A 26553-nucleotide genomic window follows, 5' to 3' on the forward strand; every position below is an offset into this window, starting at 1 on the left:
AATTGTCTAGTCTAGTGGTCCCACCTTTATCATGACTATTTATAGTAATCAAAATGTAACTGCTTTTAATTGTTGTACTTTTCCATCAAGTTTGTTATTGGTAAGATTAGACACTTGTGCAATTTTTGGTCAGTTTCACTATTACCTGTGAATGACGTGGAAATCCCTTACCATCCCATTCCATCACTCGCTTCAAAGGTGTTTGTGTGTGTGTATGTGTGCGCGCATACGTGTGTGTGCGCTTGTGTGTATGTGCGAGTGTGTGCGCGCATACGTGCATGTGTGCGTGCGCATACGTGTGTGTGTGTGCCCATAAGTATGTGTGTGTGTGCGTGTGTGTGTGTGCGTTACCAACCAGTATATGTCATCGTCTCACCACTCTGAACCTCCACACATTTTTTTTTCCTTCTGGTGTGCCCTCTGTAGGTGGTCCTGATCAATGCAGTCAAAGACGTGGCCAAGGTTCTGGGTGACCTCATCAGTGCCACCAAGGCAGCGGCAGGCAAGCCTCACAACAACCCCGCCATGCTGCAGCTGAAAAACTCTGCCAAGGTAAAATAGTCCCCTTCTGGGCCTAAGGTTGGTTGAGCGGTTAAGGCTGCTGCCCTCTGCACATATGCCATCCACTGCCTTCGTTGGATCGAATCCCGGCCCCACTGGTCTTCACACTATGTTCCCTCTATCTGTTTCATCTTAAATTCTGTCTCTCTTTCAATAAAACTTGAAAAATACATTTATAAAATAGTCCACTGTAGCGCAGAACTGCCACTAAGGCTGTGATGTCACACACATGTATTGGGTTTCTAAAATAAACTCCTGTCTCCCCCATATACAGTATACAATGAAAATGAATTGCGCTTATAGATAGCACTTTTCCAATTATTTAAAGCACTTTACATGAAAGGGGGATGGCACCTATCTCACACACACTCTCACACACACTCTCTCACACACACACACACACACACACACACACAGAAGCGTCATGCCCATAGATTTGTCTTGTTAAACAAATGTCATCGCTGAATTCACGTTATGTTTGCTATTTCATGAAGCCACAGAATAGAACTAGCTAAACAAATGATTTTGTATTCGGATTTCGCATTGTTTCAAGTTGAGAGATATCATTCACGCAAAGTTTTTAATGAACCCAGTAACACGGATACCAAATTCATATTCTGAGAGAGAGAGAGAGCACTTCATCAACTTTTAGATTGCTTAGAACACCAGTAAAATAAAGTATGCTAACTGTGAGACATTTACAATATAATCAGGAGTTTACATGATCACATCAGTCACTGGGAAAAGGGTAGGCTACGCTCAGTTATTCTGATATGAGCGCAGTGATTGACAGTATACAGGTATTATTGCATTTTGACTAACCAATCGCAGTGAAATTAGATTAAATCTAGTCATGATCAGTTTCATATATATCATTCAGTAGCCTAAGTCTAGTAGATTGGCTTGATAGCAGCATTCATTAACATTGTTGGTTGGCTAGGAAGAAAAACTTGACGTTACACATCGTTCACTTTTGGGAAAACTGGTCCAGCCAGTAGATAGCTAGCTATCGTCAATTCAAATAAAGCAAAATTGATGTACTAATATGAAAGTAGAAACCCACCATATGGATGTCGGTTAAGAAGTTATGAATGAGGTCCTAGGCGGAGGGTTCTCGGTTGAATGTGGACGCGCATCAGACAGTCCTTGCACTTTGAAATCCACGCCCACCGTGGCGTATAACACCGCCCACCGGGCGAAATGGCGTGAAAAGAGTGTGTCCCATGGGGGAGCATCCCCTTAAGTATACCGGAATCTTTCCTTGTTTTACTATCCTTGTGGGGACTAAACTCCTAAAGCATCATTTTCTTTTAAAAATCAATGTGTATCATTAATTAAAATTACAATTGAACAGGTATAGAGGTATGGTAACCTATGCTGAGAAATATACCTTTTTGACATACAATTAGGCTCTAGATCTACCATACACCATACCTGACTGAGAATACACCAGTGTGGTAGAGAGCTCTGGACTTTAAGGGGAAGAAAAGCTCTGCTCCAAGAGACTGAGGAACAGAAATAAGACCTAACTGTCTGTCCCTCAACTCTTTCACATGGGTGATTCTCACAAACTTGGTATTACTCTTGGTAAATTTTGAAAAGATAAAGACAAAAAAATGTTTATTTTGTGATGGATAAAATACCATGTCAAATTATTGTCTATGGTAAATTAATCATCTTAACTGTTCAGATGTAATGATTTTTTAAAACATTTTCCAAGACCATGCACAAACAATCTAATTACTTTAACAATTGTAAAGTTAGAAAAAAACATAGCAAAGGTGAAAAGTGTGCAAATGTTTTTGATTGCCTAAGATACAGAATACTTATTACAACAATATTTCATAAAAAATTTATTTTTGATTTACATTTTATATTTACATGTTTTTTGTGTTCTTTGGGACACAGACTTAAGTTTCTCTTTCGTTTTTGATACCTGTGAAATATGGAAATTAATCAAATTACATTCCATGATTGCCACTCTCTTTTTTGAGTGGCTATCAGTCCTCCCTATTCCTCTTGTGTAATTACATAAACAGCGAAACTCCATTAGTATGCAATTACAATGCAATAACATGATTACAGTGTTACTAGTGTAGGCTAACTACAGTGTTACAACCAGTGCCTAAAATAATGCTAATCTCTCATGCTAATTGCTAACTAGCTAGCTGGCTTGCTAAATGCCATTTAACTAAATGCACTAGCTAGGGCAAAGCAAACATTAGCTCTAATATAATAATAATAATAATATAATATGCCATTTAGCAGACGCTTTTATCCAAAGCGACTTACAGTCATGCGTGCATAAATTTTTTGTGTATGGCTGGTCCCGGGGATCGAACCCACTACCCTGGCGTTACAAGCTCCGTGCTCTACCAACTGAGCTACAGAGGACCACTAATACAGGTTGCTAATAGTAGTTAAAAAAGCACTGTACTTTTTTCAGGAACTTGAAGAAATGCTACGGTAATGAGAAACACATGCTCGGACACATAGTTTTTGTCAGAAATATAAGTCGTTTGTAATGTGAATACCCAGAAATGATAACTGTCTTTGAGTATGTACCACTTTAAACGATATTTCATTGGTTTCAATTAAATATGTTAGTAATTTTTATAAATTAAATGCATGTAAAGTCCTACAAAATTGACCCGGACGCATTACGGTTATGAGAATTTGAGTAATCATTTTATTTAAAAAACACAAAAATAAGATATAAGCCCAGAACAGAGCCAGGTACCAAGCATGTTGAGCCTTAATATGATAGTCAATTATTTACGTTTTTTGTAGAGGCTATATAGCAGAATTCATTACAGACATAGTTTTAGTTGGTTTCATGAGAATCACCCACATATACTGAACTAAAATATAAACATAGCATGTAACAATTTCAAAGATTTTACTGAGTTACAGTTCATATGAGGAAATCAGTCAATTGAAATAAATTCATTAGACCCTAATCTATGGATTTCACATGACTGGGAATACAGATATGCATATCTTGGTCACAGATACACTATACAGTGGGGGAAAAAAGTATTTAGTCAGCCACCAATTGTGCAAGTTCTCCCACTTAAAAAGATGAGAGAGGCCTGTAATTTTCATCATAGGTACACGTCAACTATGACAGACAAAATGAGATTTTTTTTCTCCAGAAAATCACATTGTAGGATTTTTTATGAATTTATTTGCAAATTATGGTGGAAAATAAGTATTTGGTCACCTACAAACAAGCAAGATTTCTGGCTCTCACAGACCTGTAACTTCTTCTTTAAGAGGCTCCTCTGTCCTCCACTCGTTACCTGTATTAATGGCACCTGTTTGAACTTGTTATCAGTATAAAAGACACCTGTCCACAACCTCAAACAGTCACACTCCAAACTCCACTATGGCCAAGACCAAAGAGCTGTCAAAGGACACCAGAAACAAAATTGTAGACCTGCACCAGGCTGGGAAGACTGAATCTGCAATAGGTAAGCAGCTTGGTTTGAAGAAATCAACTGTGGGAGCAATTATTAGGAAATGGAAGACATACAAGACCACTGATAATCTCCCTCGATCTGGGGCTCCACGCAAGATCTCACCTCGTGGGGTCAAAATGATCACAAGAACGGTGAGCAAAAAATCCCAGAACCACACGGGGGGGACCTAGTGAATGACCTGCAGAGAGCTGGGACCAAAGTAACAAAGCCTACCATCAGTAACACACTACGCCGCCAGGGACTCAAATCCTGCAGTGCGAGACGTGTCCCCCTGCTTAAGCCAGTACATGTCCAGGCCCGTCTGAAGTTTGCTAGAGTGCATTTGGATGATCCAGAAGAGGATTGGGAGAATGTCATATGGTCAGATGAAACCAAAATAGAACTTTTTTTTTTTTTTGTGAAGCATGGGGGTGGAAACATCATGCTTTGGGGCTGTTTTTCTGCAAAGGGACCAGGACGACTGATCCATGTAAAGGAAAGAATGAATGAGGCCATGTATCGTGAGATTTTGAGTGAAAACCTCCTTCCATCAGCAAGGGCATTGAAGATGAAACGTGGCTGGGTCTTTCAGCATGACAATGATCCCAAACACACCGCCCGGGCAACGAAGGAGTGGCTTCGTAAGAAGCATTTCAAGGTCCTGGAGTGGCCTAGCCAGTCTCCAGATCTCAACCCCATAGAAAATCTTTGGAGGGAGTTGAAAGTCCGTGTTGCCCAGCGACAGCCCCAAAACATCTCTGCTCTAGAGGAGATCTGCATGGAGGAATGGGCCAAAATACCAGCAACAGTATGTGAAAACCTTGTGAAGACTTACAGAAAACGTTTGACCTGTGTCATTGCCAACAAAGGGTATATAACAAAGTATTGAGAAACTTTTGTTATTGACCAAATACTTATTTTCCACCATAATTTGCAAATAAATTCATTAAACATCCTACAATGTGATTTTCTGGATTTTCTTTTCTCATTTTGTCTGTCATAGTTGACGTGTACCTATGATGAAAATTACAGGCCTCTCTCATCTTTTTAAGTGGGAGAACTTGCACAATTGATGGCTGACTAAATACTTTTTTTCCCCACTGTAGATACGAAAGTATGTGGACACCCCTTCAAATTATTGGATTTGGCTATTTCAGCCACACCCGTTGCTGACAGGTGCATAAAATTGAGCACACAGCCATGCAATCTCCATAGACAAACATTGGTAGTAGAATGGCCTTACTGAAGAGCTCAGTGACTTTCAACGTGGCACCGTCATAGGATGCCACCGTTCCAACAAGTCAGTTTATCAAATTTCTGCCATGCTAGAGCTGCCCCATTCAACTGTAAGTACTGTTATTGTGAAGTGAAAATGTCTAGGAGCCACGAAGTGGTAGGCCACACGGCTCAGCCGCGAAGTGGTAGGCCACACAAGCGCACAGAACGGGACCACTGAGTGCTGAAGCGTGTAGCGCGTAAAAATTGTCTATCCACGGTTACAACACTCACTACCGAATTCCCAACTGCTTCTGGAAGCAACATCAGAACAAAAACTGTTCGTCGGGAGCTTCATGAAATGAGTTTCCATGGCAGAGCAGCCGCACACAAGCCTAAGATCACCATGAACAATGCCAAGTGTTGGCTGGAGTGGTGTAAAGCTCGCCGCCATTGGACTCTGGAGCAGCTGAAACTCCTTCTCTGGAGTGATGAATCACGCTTCACCATCTGGCAGTCTGATGGACGAATCTGGGTTTGGCAGATGCCAGGAGAATGCTACCTACCTGCCCCAATGCATAGTGGCAACTTTAAAGTTTGGTGGCGGAGGAATAATGGTTTGGGGCTGTTTTTCATGGTTTGGGCTAGGCCCCTTAGTTCTAGTGAATGGAAATCTTAACTCTACAGCATACAATGACATTCTAGACTATTCTGTGCTTCCAACTTTGTGGCAACAGTTTGGGGAAGGCAGCATGACAATGCCCCTGTGCACAAAGCGAGGTCCATACAGAAATGGTTTGTTGAGATCGGTGTGGAAGAACTTGACTGACCTGCACAGAGCCTTGACCTCAACTCCATCGAACACCTCTGGGATGAATTGCAACAGCGACTGCGAGCCAGGCCTAATCGCCCAACATCAGTGCCCGACCTCACTAATGCTCTTGTGGCTAAATGGAAGCAAGTTACCGCAGCAATGTTCCAACATCTAGTGGAAAGCCTTCCCAGAAGAGTGGAGGCTGTTATAGCAGCAAAAGGGGGACCAACTCCATATGTTCGGATGTTCGACGAGCAGGTGTCCACATACTTTTGGTCATGTAGTGTACCTTAAATGTAATGGGCCTGACAATGGACCTCAGGATCTCGTCAAGGTATTTCTGTGCATTAAAATTGCCATAGATAAAATGCAAATGTGTTCGTTGTCTGTAGCTTATGCCTGCCCATACCATACCATGCCTGCCCATACCTTATGCCTGCCCATACCTTATGCCTGCCCATACATTATGCCTGCCCATACCATAACCCCACTGCCATGCATGCTCCCTCAAAACTTGAGACATCTGTGGCATTGTGTTGTGTGACAAAACTGCACATTTTAGAGTGGCCTTTTATTGTCCCCAGCACAATGTGCACCTGTGTAATGATCATGCTGTTTAATCAGCTTCTTGATAAGCCACACTGTCAGGGGGGGATGGATTATTTTGGCAAAGGAGAAATGCTCACTAACAGGGATTACATTTACATTTTTAGTCATTTAGCAGACGCTCTTATCCAGAGCGACTTACAGTTAGTGAGTGCATACATTTTCATACTGGAAACGAACCCACAACCCTGGCGTTGCAATCGCCATGCTCTACCAACTGAGCTACAAGGGACAAACATTTTAGAGAAATAAGCTTTTTGTTCGTATGGAACATTTCTGGGATCATTTATTTCAGCTCATGAAACATGGGACCAACACTTTACATGTTGCTTTTTATATTTTTTGTTCAGTGTAGAAATAATACCTCTACGTCTGTCCGCTCGTGCCCCAGGTGATGATGACCAATGTGACGTCGCTCCTGAAGACTGTGAAGGCGGTGGAAGACGAGGCCACCAAGGGCACACGGGGGCTGGAGGCCACTATCGAACACATCAAACAGGAACTGGCTGTGAGTGGCAGTGGCATACATAGAATTACTAGAATTCTAATTCAAGTCACTGTTCTGTAATTCTAATTATACAGTCGTGGTCAAACGTTTTGAGAATGACACAAGTATTGGTCTTCACAAAGTTCGCTGCTTCAGTTATGAGATATTTTTGTCAGATGTTACTATGGTATACTCAAGTATAATTACAAGCATTCCATAAGTGTCAAAGGCTTTTATTGACAATTACATTAAGTTTATGCAAAGAGTCAATATTTGCAGTGTTGACCCTTCTTTTTCAAGACCTCTGCAATCCGCCCTGGCATGCTGTCAATTAACTTCTGGGCCACATCCTGACTGATGGCAGCCCATTCTTGCATAATCAATGCTTGGAGTTTGTCAGAATCTGTGGGTTTTTGTTTGTCCACCCGCCTCTTGAGGATCGACCACAAGTTCTCAATGGGATTAAGGTCTGGGGAGTTTCCTGGCCATGGACCCAAAATGTTGATGTTTTGTTCCCCGAACCAATTAGTTATCACTTTTGCCTTATGGCAAGGTGCTCCATCATGCTGGAAAAGGCATTGGTCGTCACCAAACTGTTCTTGGATGGTTGGGAGAAGTTGCTCTCAGAGGATGTGTTGGTACCATTCTTTATTCATGGCTGTGTTCTTAGGCAAAAATGTGAGTGAGCCCACTCCCTTGGCTGAGAAGCAACCCCACACATGAATGGTCTCAGGATGTTTTACTGTTGGCATGACACAGGACTGATGGTAGCGCTCACCTTGTCTTCTCCGGACAAGGTGTTTTCCGGATGCCCCAAACAAACAGTCTTCAGCAGTCCAATCCCTGTACCTTTTTGCAGAATATCAGTCTGTCCCTGATGTTTTTCCTGGAGAGAAGTGGCTTCTTTGCTGCCCTTCACACCTGCCTGCTGCCATTCCTGAGCAAGCTCTGCACTGGTGGTGCCCCGATCCCGCAGCCGAATCAACTTTAGGAGACGGTCCTGGTGCTTGCTGGACTTTCTTGGGCGCCCTGACGCCTTCTTCACAACAATTGAACCTCTCTCCTTGAAGTTGTTGATGATCGGATAAATTGTTGATTTAGGTGCAATCTTACTAGCAGCAATATCCTTACCTGTGAAGCCCTTTTTGTGCAAAGCAATGATGACGGCACGTGTTTCCTTGCATGTAACCATAGTTAACAGAGGAAGAACAATGATTTCAAGCACCACCCTCCTTTTAAAGCTTCCAGTCTGTTATTCTAACTCAATCAGCATGACAGAGTGATCTCCAGTCTTGTCCTCGTCAACACTCTCACCTGTGTTAACGAGAGAATCACTGACATGATGGCAGCTGGTCCTTTTGTGGCAGGGCTGAAATGCAGTGGAAATGTTTTTGGGGGATTAAGTTCATTTTCATGGCAAAGAGGGACTTTGCAATTAATTGCAATTCATCTGATCACTCTTCATGACATTCTGGAGTATATGCAAATTGCCATCACCAAAACTGAGGCTGCAGACTTTGTGAAAATTGGTATTTGTGTCATTCTCAAAACTTTTGACCACGACTGTATACCGTCACAGAGGACAAGTCTCTTTAAGATGTCACTTATAGCAGAAACATATTTGTTTCAACTCAAAATCAACCAGCGTTCATTTGAGAATACTATAATAGAATGTAACTTTATTGTACATTTTTAGATGTACATGTGATTTTCACCTCACAGGTAACCCAAGTAACCTCAATGACATAAGACATCATACACACGATATGAAATGTTTTTATATCAGTTGATGTAGTTTTTTGTCAGTAGATGTAATTACCACAGGAAGTTGATAATAACCTCCAAGAACAAAATAATTACTTTTTCTCTCTTAGGTGTTCAGCTTTGGTGATCCTCCCCTCAAGACGTCCACTCCCGAGGATTTTATCCGCGTGACCAAAGGCATTACCCTGGCAACGACTAAAGCAGTTGCTGCTGGGAACTCATGTCGCCAGGAGGACGTCATGGCCACGGCCAACCTGAGCAGGAGGGCCATCGCCGACATGCTGCACTCGTGCAAGGTCAGAAAGGAGTCAAGACAACCCTTAGATAGCCTTCAGAGTACCTTGAGACAACTCACTCACTCATCTTCGCTAGGTCCTTGGAGCGTAACGCCTTGACAACCTGCAGCAACCTTGAGTCAACCATTCAGTGTTTTATATTAGCAGTTAAATGGCATTATTACTTTTAGGTGGAGTATTCTGATACCTTGGAAATGCTAATGGAAAAGGTTGTTGGTGTATCTTTTAAGTTTGTTTAAGCACTCATGTTTTTTGATAACTTTCAGCAACATTTCAGTCTCCATTTTTGTTGTCAAGACCTCTGTAGTTATCATGTACTGTAGCTGTCAATGCTTCGTTATCGTTTGGAATGACGAGCTCTCTAATTAATACCTTTTGTGTAATTATCAAAATGAATACTTAGGAATACAACTAACAAAAACACAATGTTATCTACAGTAGTAGTGCAACACACCTACATATCCCATACTAATGTGTGTCTCTGTTGTCTCCACAGCAAGCCGCCTACCACCCCGAGGTCAGCAAGGAAGTGCAGAGCAGGGCCCTGCGCTATGGCAACGAGTGTGCTGTGGGTTACCTGGGCCTGCTGGAGCATGTGCTAGTGGTAAGAATGTATTTTTCTCTTATTTTAATATTATTTACGATCAGCAGTAAGAAATGGTCACTGTTTTTCAGGAAGTTTAATAAGCTGCAGAGGGTGACATAATTAGTTATCTTTCTATCATTCTCAGTGCCCACTCTATTGTATGGTCTTTTCTCCTCTTATCTAATTTCTTTCCAATTTTTGCCAGTCAAACAACATAATGTGACAGGGTAACACGTATAGAAATAGAATTACTCAAAATGGCCGCCAGTCCCACGCATCATGAAACGTTAACTTGAATAGGAATGTCCGCTCTAGTACTTTTATTTCTATGTCAACACCAAAGACAGCATAGCTAGAGGGGGGAGTCACCAATTGAAACTGCATAGTATCTGAATTAGCATAGGTTCAGATTTAGCAACCCCCCCTGAAAGGAAAGAATCCGCTCTGGATTAGACAGAGGATCCAACCACAGCTTTCCTACAGCATGACGTGTAGCTCCCAAAATACCAGACCTGCCCCTCTGCCCCCGTAACTGGGCAAAGAGTGTCAATATTGTCTCAAGGGGTGTCGCCAAGACACACAACCACCAAATAACCCCACCCACACACACACAGATTAATTTACCAAGTGAATTATGGTATATCTGGTACAATGGGACATAAAAAGTTAATTTATCTTTAAAGAAAACCAACTCGTAGCCCCTCCACCCACTCCCAATGTCAGAGGTCACGTATAATCTCAACATCCCTATTCCTGCTCAACACCCCCAGTCTGAGACTCTCAATGAGAGGTGTACTGGTCTAATTGCTGCGCATGGAGAGCTAGGTGTTAAGCACCAGTCATGTCCATTTTAGAGACAGCGTGTAGAAATGTCCCTCGTTTGGGATGGAAGCAGTATCCGTTAACATGTCCACCAGGGATTAGGTTTCCCTGGTGACCACCAGCGCTCCGGGATTCCACTCAGGAACTAATCATCAAGGGACTCCTCAGGGTGCAGGGATATTGTAAACATATTTGAGAACTGTCAAATTGCTTGTTGCAAAATGAATATATAAAGGGACAAATCATAACTTGAGATTTGTGCGCTTACTTGGACTTTGACTTACTCAGACTTTCATGTAAATCATGCATTGATGTCAATGGGAGATTTCTGAAAAATGTTGTCACATGCACAGATCTCAAGATAGGATTCCGCCCTGATTAACCCTTTACACTCGTACCCGTATACGGGTAGAAAATGACAAATTTGGGCACTGATAAATGCCTAAATTGAAACGCAGCGGCTTTACAGTAACAAGCTATACATGCTGTCAGAGCTCTGGTTATTGCATTTCACAGCGCAGTATGGGTTTTGACTGAGCCATTCTGAACTTGAGCACCTCGCGGGACAAGAAGTTGCCCACATCACTCCCGCAAATTGGGCAGCTTTTGCAATTTGTTGTCACGCCCTGACTCAGGGGACTCTTATATGGTGAGTCAGGGTGTGTATATTCTATGTTGTGTATGTTCTATGTTGTATATTCTAGTATGTGTGAATCTATGTTGTCCGGTGTGGTTCCCAATCAGAGGCAGCTGTCGCTCGTTGTCTCTGATTGGGGACCATACTTAGGCAGCCTATGGGCACTATTGAGTTGTGGGATCTTGTTCCTTGTAAGGTATGTTGTGTGTGCTACCTTGGACTTCACGTTTCGTTTCGTTTATTGTTTTGTCGAGTGTTTATTGGTTTAATAAACATGTACGTATATCACGCTGCGCCTTGGTCTGTCCCGTCATTAGACGAACGTGACATTTGTTTGTTGTCTGAGGGAGGGAGATGCTGTAAATTAAGAGGACTCTATGTATTTTGAAAGGTGAGACGTTGAGGATTATAATAAATACCGCTTTGATGTCGTACAAGCAAGCCAAACACCAAATGTGCACTTCACATTTCCATATCATAAAACTCATGTCATATACAGTGTCAACATTTATGATCACAATGTTTGATGTACAGTTCGAGATGACGTCATACCCTGTGTTGTTCTGAACAGAATGAGCCAAAGTTTGTTTATTGTGAAGAAATTTCGCTGCGACACACTCACCTGAATGACTCCTTTCCCTGAATTGCATTGTGAAAGCCTAACGCTGTAATATCGTATTTTATAACTTAGCTGGTCTGCCTCCTCTCCTGGTTCGGGCAGGCTTCGGCGTTCGTCGTCACCGGCCTTCTAGCCACTGGCACTCCTCATCTCATCATTCCATTCAATTTGTTTTGTCTTGTTTATTACACACACCTGGTTCATATCCCCTCATCAGTACCTGTATAAATGTTCCCTCTGCCCCCTTGTCTTTGTGTGTGATAGTTTATTGTGAGGATAGTAAAGCTCGGTTGAGCTCCTTGTATTTTGTTTCACCAGGTTATTTTCCCTGTGTGCCTTGTTGGTTCCAGTGCGCCTGTTTTGCGCACTGGACTGTTTTGACGCATTACTGCGTAACTCTGTATTCCGGAATAAATCCTGTTATTCTGTGATTTACCCTCCTGCGCCTGACTCCTTCAAATCACACATCATATGGTCATGTTGTCAATAGAACAAGCTTTTAAATGATGCCCACCTGACCCAGACTGCAGGGTTGTGTTCCAAACAAAACAACTACAAGTGTGCTTGCTCTAGTTCCTCAATGGCACAGCTAAGAGAGCTAAAAAACAAACACCTTATGGTTGAAGACTCTTCTTTGAGTCATAAAAGTGCATTGAAATTATTTAGGAACTGTGCACACTTTGGAGAGGTGTGTGGTCACTTGGAGACACCAATCAGTCCTTCTAATTGTTTTGTCTTATGATGCACCTACCCCACATTTTCCAGGAATAGTCTTAACATGTTACGGAATATATCCAGAGTATTTTCAGATTTCATTATCAACAAATGCAGCGAAAAGTACAGTAAATGTAAAATGCACATAAAATCAATAGCGTAATGTTTGGTGTCAGGTGAATTGTTGTCCTCACCTTTGGTCTAATCATTTTCCCATAATTTCCAAACTGTTCCTTTTCAATTGTTACCATGGGTATGCATTTTCATATTTCTTCTGTAAGAAACATTTCAATTTAGCCCTATCCATATAGGCCAATTCCCACTAGTGTAAAGGGCTAAGTTGTTTATTACTGTAGATATAAATGAAAATGTAACCAGTGTAGCATCAAACGATATAAAGGTGATACCACATTACAAGCCATTTCCATGCACAAATTCTCACCTGGTATTTGCTTATACTTTTTACTGTGAAATTGAATGTCCATTAAAGTGTAACCGAAAGGTCCTGATGAATTTCCCCTCCATTTCCCCACCAATGTTCTGTCAATGTTCTATTAATGTCCTGTCAATGTTCCATCAATGTTCTGGGTCTCACTGTTGACTGTCATGATGTAGCCGGTGAGTAAGGCCACGTGATTGACCTGTACAAGTGTGGAGCTCCATCGACGAGTGCCTGGGATCATACTTACACCTCCACATCCCTAAGAACACTGTCCTCAGCACATCCTAGATCAGATCCACACTATATCTCCTTATCTGGCTTTACAGCTGGTGTTAACATTATATTATCCCCTATGCAGTTTAGACTTAAGGCCCATCTACAGTTCAGTACAGTTGAAGTCAGAAGCTTACATACCTTAGCCAAATACATTTAAACTCAGTTTTTCACAATTCCTGACATTTAATCCTAGTAAAAATTCCCTGTCTTAGGTCAGTTAGGATCACCACTTTATTTTAAGAATGTGAAATGTCAGAATAATAGTAGAGAATTATTTATTTCAGCTTTTATTTATTTCATCACATTCACAGTGGGTCAGAAGTTTACATACACTCAATTAGTATTTGGTAGCATTGCCTTTAAATTGTTTCACTTGGGTCAAACATTTCGGTAGCCTTCCACAAGCTTCCCACAATAAGTTGGGTGAATTTTGGCCCATTCCTCCTGACAGAGCTGGTGTAACTGAGTCAGGTTTGTAGGCCTCCTTGCTCGGACACACTTTTTCAGTTCTGCCCACAAATTGTCTATAGGATTGACGTCAGGGCTTTGTGATGGCCACTCCAATTCCTTGACTTTGTTGTCCTTAAGCCATTTTGCCACAACTTTGGAAGTATGCTTGGGGTCATTGTCCATTTGGAAGACCCATTTGCGACCAAGCTTTAACTTCCTGACTGATGTCTTGAGGTTATGCTTCAATATATCCACATAATTGTCCTTCCTCATGACGCCATCTATTTTTTAAAGTGCACCAGTCCCTCCTGCAGCAAAGCACCACCACAGCATGATGCTGCCACCCCCGTGCTTCACGGTTGGGATGGTGTTCTTCGGCTTGCAAGTGTCCCCCTTTTTCCTCCAAACATAACGATGGTTATTATGGCCAAACAGTTCAATTTTTGTTTCATCAGACCAGAGGACATTTCTCCAAAAAGTACGATCTTTGTCCCCATGTGCAGTTGCAAACCGTAGTCTGGCTTTTTTATGGCGGTTTTGGAGCAGTGGCTTCTTCCTTGCTGAGCGGCCTTTCAGGTTATGTCAATATAGGACTCGTTTTACTGTGGATATAGATACTTTTGTACCTGTTTCCTCCAGCATCTTCACAACCCTTTGCTGTTGTTCTAGGATTTATTTACACTTTTCGCACCAAAGTACGTTCATTTCTAGGAGACAGAACGCGTCTCCTTCCTGAGCGGTATGACGGCTGCGTGGTCCCATGGTGTTTATACTTGCGTACTATTGTTTGTACAGATGAATGTGGTACCTTCAGGCGTTTGGAAATTGCTCCCAAGGATGAACCAGACTTGTGGAGGTCTACAAAATGTTTTATGAGGTCTTGGCTGATTTCTTTTGATTTTCCCATGATGTCAAGCAAAGAGGCACTGAGTTTGAAGGTAGGCCTTGAAATACATCCACAGGTACACCTCCAATTGACTCAAATGATGTCAATTAGCCTATCAGAAGCTTCTAAAGCCATGACATCATTTTCTGGAATTTTCCAAGCTGTTTAAAGGCACAGTGAACTTAGTGTATGTAAACTTCTGACCCACTAGAATTGTGAGACAGTGAATTATAAGTGAAATAATCTGTCTGTAAACAATTGTTGGAAAATTACTTTACAAGAAATGTGTGGAGTGGTTGAAAAACCTAATTTTATGTAAACGTCCGACTTCAACTGTAAGTGCTCCAGAGATATCAGTACAGTTTGGGCCTACCCAGCGAGCAATTAACTGGTTGAAATGATGTCATTACAACCAGAAACTTTTCGTAAGTATGTCGTTATGACGTCTTTTCAACCAGTTTTGCCCAGCTTTGTCCTCTGGGTAGTAACATCTAACTGTCGCTCATGCTGTAGTCATTCAACACAGTCAGGGTGCCCCAGGCCTGTGTGCACTGGCTTACACTCTCACGCTCTCTTTTGCTGTGTGCTCTCAGGTTGGTGCCTGCCCAGCCATTGCAGTGGATGATGGACAGTGGTCTCAAGGTCTCATTTCAGCCGTAAGTGTCACTTTCATTCCTAAACCAGTAGATGATAATTAAAAGGATTATCAGAAACAACCTAAAATAGCACCATGACTAAGGAATATAACTAATTCATATTTATGATGGCATCGTTTCCTCTACATGTAAATTGATAATAGAGGCATACTTGTTACCTGAGGTTAGGGCTGTGGCGGTCACGAAATTTCGTCAGCCGGTGATTGTCAAGCAAATAACTGTCAGTCTCACGGTAATTGACTGTTAATTAACATAAACACATTTAGCATCTCCTGGCTTCCACACATAGCCTACAAGCCACTGATGCAGACCTTTGGAACATCTACATTTAAAAAAGTCTAATAAATCCATGTAATATAGCCTACACCTTCACAATAAATACATTATTTATTTTAGAAAGGTCTAAAGAAACATGATATGAAGAAAATGTAGTCTATTTCAGAAGAACAGAAAAGCATACTCTGAGGTGTCCTTATCTGGCTATGCCATATGGCTGTGGCTAGTTCATTTAGCAGACAAGATTTTATGAGAATTCCGTGGTATTATTTTATTGTATGAAGAATACAATTGAACAAAGCTGAATAAAATAGAAAGGATATTTCCTCCAAATGATTTTAGGGAGTGCATACATGTGGCTATTCTGTGTTGAGTGGTTAACAAAGAAATAGGTACTCCTATATGCTTAATTTAGAGTTATTAATGTAACTTTAGTTGTTCTACAAACATTGGGCTATATGTTTAGATTTGTAATACATTTTAAGGCTGCATGATGCGACTAATGATGATTGAAAAAGTAGCTTGAAAGGCATGAGCTCTGCTTTGTGTTTTTGCGCAGGCTGTACACACAGTCTCTCATTTACAATTTGACAAAGACTTGATAATACCTCGAATTTCCCGGCGGCATCCCATTTGTGTGGCCGTAATGCACCCTAAAAAAATCCATGCCTTTTGCGGCCTGTGGCCGTTGTTCCCTTCTCCCTGCATGCTGCGTGCTCCGAAGCACCTCTCACTCACATGGCTCTCCATCACGTGATCGGGTCTTTCTCACAGGCTACAAGTGAAGACAGCCACTTCGGGGACACAACTGCGTGTGTCCTTATCCAATTCCGAGGTGCATATTGAAGATATTGGAAGAACTGTCCACATTTATTTTTCGTCAGCCAACAAGATAAGTAGGCCTAATGAACAGCAAAAGCACTAGCCTATGTCAATCTACTATCCCCCATTGTACAAAAGTTGAACTATTCTGTTCTGTGCGAGAAATAAATATTTAAAACATAGTCTGGGACAGTTGTGGGATGCGATAGATCCCAAATTAATACAACCACTAGCATCAAAACAACTTTTTTACACAATCAGGCTGACGCAACAGATCAGAACGTTTAGCTTAAAATGTGATAAACTATTAGGCTATTTCTTCACATTATAAGTGCAGCAATGCACACACGGCAGTAGGCTTTGAGCGCGAATGTTCCATTAGCGGGAAAACACCATTATCAAAAGTGACCGCAAATCCGATTATGCATGTAATGCTTTTATTATAAAGGTGCATTTCTATGGTGAAAATGATCTTCCCCAATCTTGAAACTCACGCGCTGCTTATGTATGCCAGTTAGGCTGTACACCCATTGTAAAGCTGATGAATGTGATTCATTTTAAGAAATCATTTGGCCACTTTAGTTGTGATACAAACCTTATCAAAACATATAGGCCTATGGCTACATGAGGTGTGCGACTATGATTAGAAAAAGTCGCAAAAAAAAGGCATTGTTTCTTGCCTTAAACTGGGCATCATTCACAAGTGATAATATATAATTCACAAGTGATAGGCTAATATTGTCACTATTCTTGATTTAGACTTGTCTTTAAATATACTAAATAATATATGTGTGAAATCTGTTTTGATTTAGAATGGACCATTACAGTGCCTTGCAAAAGTATTCATCGCTCTTGGCGTTTTTCCTATTTTGTTGCATTACAACCTGTCATTTAAATTGATTTTTATTTGGATTTCATGTAATGGACATACACAAAATAGTCCAAATTGGTGAAGTGGAATGAAAAAAATAACTTGTTTCAAAAAATTCTAAAGAAAAAAAAAAGTGGTGCGTGTATATGTATTCACCCCCTTTGCTATGAAGCTCCTAAATAAGATCTGGTGCAACCAATTACCTTCAGAAGTCACATAATTAGTTAAATAAAGTCCACCTGTGTGCAATCTAAGTGTCACATGATCTCAGTATATACAGTGACTTGCGAAAGTATTCAACTCCCTTGACATTTTTCCTATTTTGTTGCCTTACAACCTGGAATTAAAATGGATTTTTGGGGGGTTTGTATCATTTGATTTACACAACATGCCTACCACTTTGAAGATGCTAAATATTTTTTATTGTGAAACAAACAAGAAATAAGACGAAAAAACAGAACTTGAGCGTGCATAACTATTCACCCCCCCACAGGTTTCCCTCAAGAATTTCCCAGTATTTAGCGCCATCCATCATTCCTTCAATTCTGACCAGTTTCCAGTCCCTGCTGATGCTCTCGGGGTGTTCTCGGGGTGATGAGAGGTGTTAGGATTGCGCCAGACATAGCGTTTTCCTTGATGGCCAAAAAGCTCAATTTTAGTCTCATCTGACCAGAGTACCTTCTTCCATATGTTTGGGGAGTCTCCCACATGGCTTTTGGCAAACACCAAATGTGTTTGCTTATGTTTTTCTTTAAGCAATGGCTTTTTTCTGGCCACTTTTCCGTAAAGCCCAGCTCTGTGGAGTGTATGGCTTAAAGTGGTCCTATAGACAGATACTCCAATCTCCACTGTGGAGCTTTGCAGCTCCTGCAGGGTTATCTTTGGTGTCTTTGTTGCCTCTCTGATTAATGCCCTCCTTGCCTGGTCCGTGAGTTTTGGTGGGCGGCCCTCTCCTGGCAGGTTTGTTGTGGTGCCATATTCCTTCCATTTTTTATAATGGATGTAATGGTGCGCCGTGGGATGTTCAACGTTTTGGATATTTTTTTGTAACCCAACCCTGATCTGTAGTTCTCCACACCTTTGTCCCTGACCTGTTTGGAGAGCTCCTTTGAGTTAATGGTTCCGCTTGCTTGGTGGTGCCCCTTGCTTAGTGGTGTTGCAGACTCTGGGGCCTTTCAGAATTGGTGTATATATACTGAGATCATGTGACAGATCATGTGACACTTAGATTGCACATAGGTGGACTTTATTTAACTAATTATGTGACTTCTGAAGGTAATTGGTTGCACCATATCTTATTTAGGGGCTTCATAGCAAAGGGGGGGGAATACATATGCACGCACCACTTTTCCGTTATTTATTTTTTGAAGCAAGTTCGTTTTTTCATTTCACTTTACCAATTTGGACTATTTTGTGTATGTCCATTACATGAAATCCAAATAAAAATCAATTTAAATGACAGGTTGTAATGCAACAAAATAGGAAAAACACCAAGGGGGATTAATACTTTTGCAAGGCACTGTAGAGTCAAGAAAATGCTTTGTATAATTCTAAAGTACTAGAAAAATCGTAGGCCTATAGCCTATTTTTGTTTCCCTTACAATGAAAACATTACAGTTTAATCCATTTGATCAACTTTATTTGTAGATTTGGTTAGTAATAGAGTTATAGTAATTAATAAAGTCCAGTTACAGCTTCTTTTGACAATGTAGAAACAAAAAATATAATAATAATATAATCAGCCAGGTGCACAGGTGAAATTATTTGCCTTATTCCTAAACAAAAGCACCAGTGCATGAACAATTGTAAAGGATGAATTGCATAAATAAATATTTGTGGAATTCATGACTAGATACAATCAACAAATTACTGTTTTTATATCAGACACTGTATTGTGCCCCATAAATCAATCTCGTCTTCTCTTCATACTTCGGGTCCACAGTCAGCACACAGCTTCGAGGCTTTGTGTGAGCAAGCCCCACAAACAAATCTGTTGCACTGCAGACAGTTTTCATGGGCCTTGTTTCGTGTGCACCTGCCGCAGGTGCCGCATAATCTCTGTGAAGTAATTGCGTGGCATGGTCTCTCGGGAAAAGTCCACCCCATACCTATTAGACCAAAATGACTCCACATTCATGCTCGGACATACAAGAGTGCAATAAATGCTTTGAGTTCATCCATAGACATGTCCCACGTACTGTTTCCTTTTCTGTGCGCATGAGCAACAGTACAATCTCTGATGTGCTGCAACATCTGCATTTCACATAAACTCGTCACTAATTTCTACCCAAACCATGTCATCCCTCCCAGACTCCTGTCTCACCGTGGTAGTTGGGCTCACCGTCTCATTTTGGCTCTTTTCTGGTTTTTCTGCGGCGAGGCTCAGGCATCGGAGGCGGAGGCTCAAAGTCAACATCAGAATCAGATGAAGACTCTTCATCAGCTATGTTGATTTCAAGCTCAATATCCAATCCTCCATCCGACTCCAACTCCTCTAAATTCTGCAGCATTTGCAATGCTGTCAGTGCATCCATTCGTTTGGTTCGGCTTGCCATTGTGAACAACACACATTGTATGTTGTACTCAGTGTCTGATTTGACTCTCAGAGGGGAAATTATATACCATTTCCAGCCTTTCATAATAAAATAATTAGACCGCCCACAATTCTTCATCATCATTACACTATTGTTCTAAATTCAATCATCCTCTTCACCCTCATCATTCAGATCAATCAAATTCAATCATCCTCTTCACCCTCTTCATCATTCAGTTCATTGAAGTCACATGCACCATTATCAGTTTCTATCTGGTTTCTATCGCCCATTCATCCATTGACGACAAAATAGCATATCTAAATTAAAGTTTATTATGTTACTAGTTTTTGCTTAGTAGCCAGAGCAATGCTTCAGCGCGAGTGGTCATATCCTGAATGCATGGACAGCACATTTACATTTACATTTAGGTCATTTAGCAGACGCTCTTATCCAGAGCGACTTACAGTTAATGAATGCATACATGTTTAAATTTTTTTTTTTTTTACAATTTTTATACTGGACCCCCGTGGGAAACAAACCCACATCCCTGCCGGCCAAACCCTCCCCTACCTTGGACGACGCTGGACCAATTGTTACATTTGGAAATAGAGCTGCACCTCTTGAATTTTGAGAGGTATTTGACAAAGGTAAGTGTCATAGAAACTGCAGAATATGCTCTTTCTGATACTATGTAGAAATCAAAATGTTTTACCTGCATGTGACTCTGAAGGAGGACTTGATAAAGTGATGCTCCTTTCCCTGCATCTGTCAATTACAAGATGCACCCATCTCTTCATGTACAATTTGACAACTGATAGGCCTAATATTGTCACTCATCAGATTATTGCCAAATTAATCGTGTCTATAACTCTTATTATCTGTGAAATTTCGTTATAGTTTAGGTGTAGTTTCGATGGGCGGGCTGTGCAGTCTGACTGGCATCGTTTGTTTCCCGCTTGTCTTTCTAAATTTAATTAACCTCTTCACCCTCCTTGTGATTCAGTTCGGCCTAATTTAAATTCAATTGTGAAGTATGGTGCACAATTATCGCCCATTTTTCATTAATTCAGTGAGGAGAGAGAGACGCATTAGCACCTGGCTGGGTACCAACGTCCTACAGCACATTGTCTTGGCGGGTTAAGTTTGGAATAGGTGTGCAAAAAAAACAGGTAAAAAGGCTGTAAATACTTTTCTGTTTGTGATTTCAAAATTCTGACAAATGTGCTGTAATTGTGTTTTTTACATTGCATAAAAGTATAGACTCAGAGCTAGAAAATTGTATATCATACACTGCAGTTGAGGAACAATGGGAAAGTAATTCTGCTTTGAAAGTTGATCAACTTTTGAGAGAACAGCTCACTCTGACCATTTTACTCACCCTAGCAGAGCTGGTTAGGCTGTTTTTATGTTATCCAGAGTGTTGGTGTCCGTAACTGTGCTGCTGGCAACAATTTAATTACGCTTTTTTGCAAACGTTTACTGACACCGGCCATATTCAACGGGTGTTGAGCGTTCGTAAATTCATCAGTTATTCTGCGCTCTGGCACACTCAGACGAGAGTGCTCTGACTGAAATTGGAGTAGATAGCCAGAGCGAATTTACCAGCTACGTCTATCGACAGTGACATCATGAATATTCTATTGAAATGGTTACTTGCATAGTGGAGACTTTTGTTTAGAGATGTAGCTAGCTAGCTAGTTAGCTAGCTAAACAATGAACCATAATCCCAACTCATAACGTTACTACCCTGCATGAATCTGCAGGTAGCTAACCAACCAGGTTCAATATTAGCTAGCTAGCTAACATTAGGCTATAACTAGTAATGCAAATGGCTCTGAGATACAAATAATATTACTACACAGATCATACACGTAACGTTAGCTAGCGAGCCAGCCAGCTAACGTTAGCTAGCTAGCTAACAGTACGCTTTAACATGAAACAAACAACCTTCTGACAAAATTAGAAATGTGTAATATCTGACAATGTAGCTAACTAGACTATTTTACCTGTATACATGGATGGACTCTCTCTCTGTCACGGATGCCATGGTTGCCCTTAGTTTGAAGATGTGTTTTATACAACAGCCTTCTGTGTGTTCTCTTTTTGACTCGCTCTGCATGTTTGCAATCAAACGCCAGAATTTTCTCCATCTCCTTAGCTATCATATTCTAATTCCACCAGAGAGCTACACTTTGGCTTTTTGCAGTTCTACTACGTAATATCTTTCCAAAAAAGCCGCGTTAGAAAGGATTACCTACACATACTGACCAGCTCATGTTATAGACAGAAGCGTGGTACATGGCAGACGAATCCGAACTCATCTCTTGGCATGTCCAGCCCACTCATTATCTCAGCCGGCTGTTGTGGCTCTGACGGGGTTGGCCAGCATTGTGTTTTATGTCAGGGCTAAGCTAACAGTGACATTCCGACCATAGAGATAAATCAGAAGGAGAGGGAGAGGGAATTGGAAAGGAATGCAGTGGTGGCTCTAGCTCTGCCCTGGCCAGCACGGTGCCTTCTTTCTCTCAGCGAAGCCTCAAAAGAAAAAAAGAAACGTCTCCTTGTTAGTACTGGGCTGCCAAGTGAGTCTCGGAGAAGCAAATGTTTTGCTTCAAGTGAACTATAGTGGACAGCTCATTATTGCCCTTTAAAGCAATCCCCAAGCTTGAAGAGAGAGCCAAGTGTTTTTGTTCTCTCCACCAGCTCTGGCCGAGGCCGACATTCCCTTTCCAGGGGCCACTGTTTATGAATGGTAGGAGTGGAGAAGTCATGTTCTTAACCAAAAGCTATGCCTCAGTTAGTCGCCAATGTTGTACACCCCTTTGAGAGCCCAATTCGCTTTTTAAAATCCTGTCTGGAATGAATTTTTATTGAAATGTGATGAAACTCACCTAGTGAGTCTTTAAAATGCCTGTACACAGTGTGCTGAATATCACATAAATGTGAATGTCTGTAAGCAGGTGAAGGCGGCACAGAAAGCACCCTTCAACGCCCGAGATGAGCAGGCTGTGGTGGTCAAGAGCAAGATGGTGGGCCCCGGTAAGCAATGAGAGCCAACTTGAATAAGCTATGAGGGGCCACTTGAATTCTTGCACAAACCTCCTATTGATGTCCATGCATGATGAACACAAAACTGATTAGAAGGATTATTTCCGCCCAGTAGATATTAGGACCTGACACCCGAATTCACATTCAGAATTCCTTTCTAAAAGATCACATACTAGGCATGTTTTATTTGTTTATGTGTGTACCTGTGTTTCAGTGTCCCTATGTGTTCATCTAGTGCCTTCAGAAAGTATTCACACTCCTAGACTTTTTCCACATTTTGTTGTATTACAGCCTGAATTTAAAATGCATTAAATTGAGATTTTGTGTCACTGGCCTTCACACAATACCCCATATTGTCAAAGTGGCATTATGTTTTTACACATTTTTACAAATAATTACAAATGAAAAGCTGAAATGTCTTGAGTCAATAAGTATTCAACCCCTGTGTTATGCCAAGCCTAAATAAATGGGGGAAAATGGAATAGAGCTAAGCACAGCCAAAATCCTAGAGGAAAACCTGGTTCAGTTTGCTTTCTAATAGACACTGGGAGACAGATTAACCTTTCAGCAGGACAATAACCTAAAACACAAGACTAAATATACACTGGAGTTGCTTACCAAGACAACATTGAATGTTCCTGAGTGGCCTAGTTACAGTTTTGACTTAAATCTGCTTGAAAATCTATGGCAAGACTTGAAAATGGCTGTCAAGCAATGATTAACAACCAACTTGACAGAGCTTGAATAATTTTTTTAACAATAATGTGCAAATATTGTACAATCCAGGTGTGCAAGGCTCTTAAGAGACTTACCCAGAAAGACTCAGCTGTAATTGCTGCCAAAGGTGGTTGTTGTCACGCCCTGACCTAGAGAACTCTTGTTGGTTGGGTCAGGGTGTGAGTTTCAGTTTGAGATCCATGTGATCTTATTGTATGTTAGAGATCTAGTATGTGTATGTCTAGGTTTGGCCGGGTGTGATTCCCAATCAGAGGCAGCTGTCGCTCATTGTCTCTGATTGGGGATCATACTTAGGTAGCCTGGTTGCCTACATTAGTTGTGGGATCTTGTGTTCCTGTTAGGCTTGTGGTGTTATAGCCCTTAGGACCTTCACGGTTACGTCGCTTTTGTTGTTTTTGTCGAGTGTTTATTCATTCTAATAAACATGTACGCATATCACGCTGCACCTTGGTCTGACCCGTCTCTCAACGACCGTGACACATGTATTGACTCAGAGGTGTGAATACTTATGTAAATTTGATATTTCTCAATTACATTTTCAATACATTTGCAAAAATGTCTAAAAACATATTTTCACCTTGTCTTTATGGGGTAATGTGTGTAGATGGGTGCGTGGGGGAAAAAAATCTGTTTTGAATACAGGCTGTAACACAACCAAATGTAGAATAAGTTGAGGGGTATGAATACTTTCTGAAGGCACTGTATATGTATGAGAGAACCCACTGGCCAAAAACTGGTTGAATCAACGTTGTTTCCATGTCATTCTAACCCAAACATTCTATGTGATGAATCAACGTGGAAAACAAATTGGATTTGAAAAGAGTCATCAACGTAAGGGAATTTGTTTAACCTAAATCCGATGACATGGTGACATTTTTGTTGATTTCACATTGAATTCATGTTAGTGACAACTCAACCAAATGTAAATCAAAACTACACATTGAACTGATGTCTGTGCCCAGTGGGAAGGTGCATTCTGTGTGTTAACCAGTTGCGTTGTGTCTGTTAGATTATTGCTGCCCAGGAGGAGATGCTGAGGAAGGAGAGGGAGCTGGACGAGGCCAGGAAGAAGCTGGCCACAATCCGACAGCAGCAGTACAAGTTCCTGCCCTCCGAGCTCAGGGAGGACGGGCAGGAACAGTGAGGAAACATACAAATACATACACACACACACAAACATATACGTACACATATATACAGCAACGACCAATTAGATGCTCAGGGCCTACACCTGGGCTCGTATTAGCGAAAATAGGAAAACTAAACGGTATTACGCTTCAAGAGGATCAATATTGGGCCGAGATAATTAAAAAGAAATGAAAGGGGTAAAAAGTGAAAGTTGTATCAGGGTGTCTTTAAAAATAAATAATCTTAGTTTATTTGTCACTTTCAATAGCATTACAGTGCCACTGATTGTTTTTGGATAATGCAAAAAAAAAGAAAGTCCTTGAGGTAACTGCTTTGAATAGTTTCTATGTGATACATTTAGCGTTTAGATTCTTTAGGCTAGCTGTTTTTTTTTTTTCACTGTGGCTTCACCCTCTACTAAGTACATTTACATTCTCCTGCCAATAAATGATATTGGCCTTTACAGCTAGAACGCTATTATTTTAGTGAGCACAATAACTATCTGTTTGGAGGTGTCTGTGTTCTGTTTTTGGATTATAAAAATGCAGTCATCGAAAGGTGGGCTTCAGCGGGTAGGTGTTGAGGTCATACTGTCCCTGACTGACCAATGATTTTAACTGGCCACAATAAATCTTAAGACAGTCACCATACACCACAGAGCTCAGCTAGGTGTTTGCCATAAACTAGTGTGTGGCTTTGGTTAGATTCCAAAGAAGACACCGTTTTACGAGAATGTGTGGGTTGTCAGGGAGGCTGCTCCTTTTTATCTGAACCAATGGTGTTTAACTGCATTTTGTTGTAATTTGAACCAGAGGTGAATTATTTACTTTGCGATTAAACAATTCATAGAGATGAACAAAAAGCCATGAAATGCATTACAAATGGTATCTTCTATTAAATGTATATGTTAATAAAATATCTGTGAGTAGTTGTTTGTCAACATATGGACTTTGGCAGTTATTCTGGACCTGATGTTTCTTGTTTTACAGCCATACTTTGTTTTTAATCATGAATGACTGTTCCTTCAGGTGCTATTGAGTGGTTACATTTTATATCAGATGTAGACTGTGTAATATGCCTCTAATAGCCAACTGTAACCAGTAGATTTTTTGAAACAAATGTAGAATATATTTTTGGGTGATTTCTCTTGTCACAGTACAATCCTATGATGGCAATGGTATACAAAGGATATGTATCCAATGTTGTTCTTAAAGCCATCATTTACCCTGAAATCCCAGCCTATTTCACATTGTCAGAGGCCTCATTGCAACCTTCTGTCTATTCAACATATCAATGCAATGCATCAAAAAGTGCCTGCTATATGTATTTTCTTTTACTGTTAACCTTTTCCCATCTTCAAGTGCACTTATCCATTTGTTTAACTTAACACAACGTCATATAAATTCACTCTTTTACAAACATATTTTCTCTTGTTTTTTTTCTTAATCAAAATACTTGATTAAGAAAATACTAACTGTTAAATATACTAAATATGTTGTATTTTTTTTTCCTTTTGTTATTGGTACTATACAAATGTATTAACAGTGCTTTGGGATCACCACCTCAATGTAACTGTAAGAGATTTATGGTGAAAAAAAGCTGTTTTTCCAATAAACATGAAAATGTAAAATAAATCACTTTTCTATAAATGCTCCATAATAAGGCCTGCTGTGTTGATAAACAGGCAGGTTAACATGAAAAAAGTAGACTAGCCATTGTGAATGACCATTGAATTCTGTCTCGCATGAAGTCGACTAGCCTAGTAGTCAGTCACAAATAAATTTCCTCTGGGCTCCATACTGTACCTTGTCCTTTGTTCCCCCTTCAATTTGTTTAGCAATCCC

General features: G+C 40.8%; 1 protein-coding gene across 3 annotated transcripts; it reads left to right on the plus strand.

Moving 5' to 3' along the window:
• The first annotated feature begins 316 nt into the window (after nt 1–316).
• On the plus strand, nt 317–26130 carry LOC121541397 (talin-1-like). 3 transcript variants are annotated; one of them, XM_041850382.2, is made up of 9 exons: nt 317–552; nt 7049–7165; nt 9019–9204; nt 9701–9808; nt 15230–15292; nt 20405–20442; nt 20866–20964; nt 22753–22834; nt 24591–26130. In XM_041850382.2, exons 1-6 carry the CDS (start codon nt 526–528, stop codon nt 20417–20419), a joined length of 516 nt encoding a protein of 171 aa, XP_041706316.1. In that variant the 5' UTR covers nt 317–525; the 3' UTR covers nt 20420–20442; nt 20866–20964; nt 22753–22834; nt 24591–26130. The 3 variants fall into 3 exon arrangements, with proteins under 3 accessions (XP_041706316.1, XP_041706317.1, XP_041706315.1); XM_041850383.2 differs by lacking the exon at nt 20866–20964 and having other exon boundaries at nt 22756–22834; XM_041850381.1 differs by lacking the exons at nt 20405–20442; nt 20866–20964; nt 22753–22834; nt 24591–26130 and having other exon boundaries at nt 15230–15498.
• Nucleotides 26131–26553: the final 423 nt, after the last annotated feature.

This window comes from Coregonus clupeaformis, chromosome 27 (assembly GCF_020615455.1).
Source record: "Coregonus clupeaformis isolate EN_2021a chromosome 27, ASM2061545v1, whole genome shotgun sequence".
Classification (NCBI taxonomy): domain Eukaryota; kingdom Metazoa; phylum Chordata; class Actinopteri; order Salmoniformes; family Salmonidae; genus Coregonus; species Coregonus clupeaformis.

Bases quoted from the DNA above. Each gene is read 5' to 3' on its own strand.
- LOC121541397 (XM_041850381.1), top strand. From the start codon at position 526: ATGCTGCAGCTGAAAAACTCTGCCAAG. The intron at 553-7,048 runs GTAAAATAGTCC...CTCGTGCCCCAG, and splicing joins AGCTGAAAAACTCTGCCAAG to GTGATGATGACCAATGTGAC. The intron at 7,166-9,018 runs GTGAGTGGCAGT...TTTCTCTCTTAG, and splicing joins ACATCAAACAGGAACTGGCT to GTGTTCAGCTTTGGTGATCC.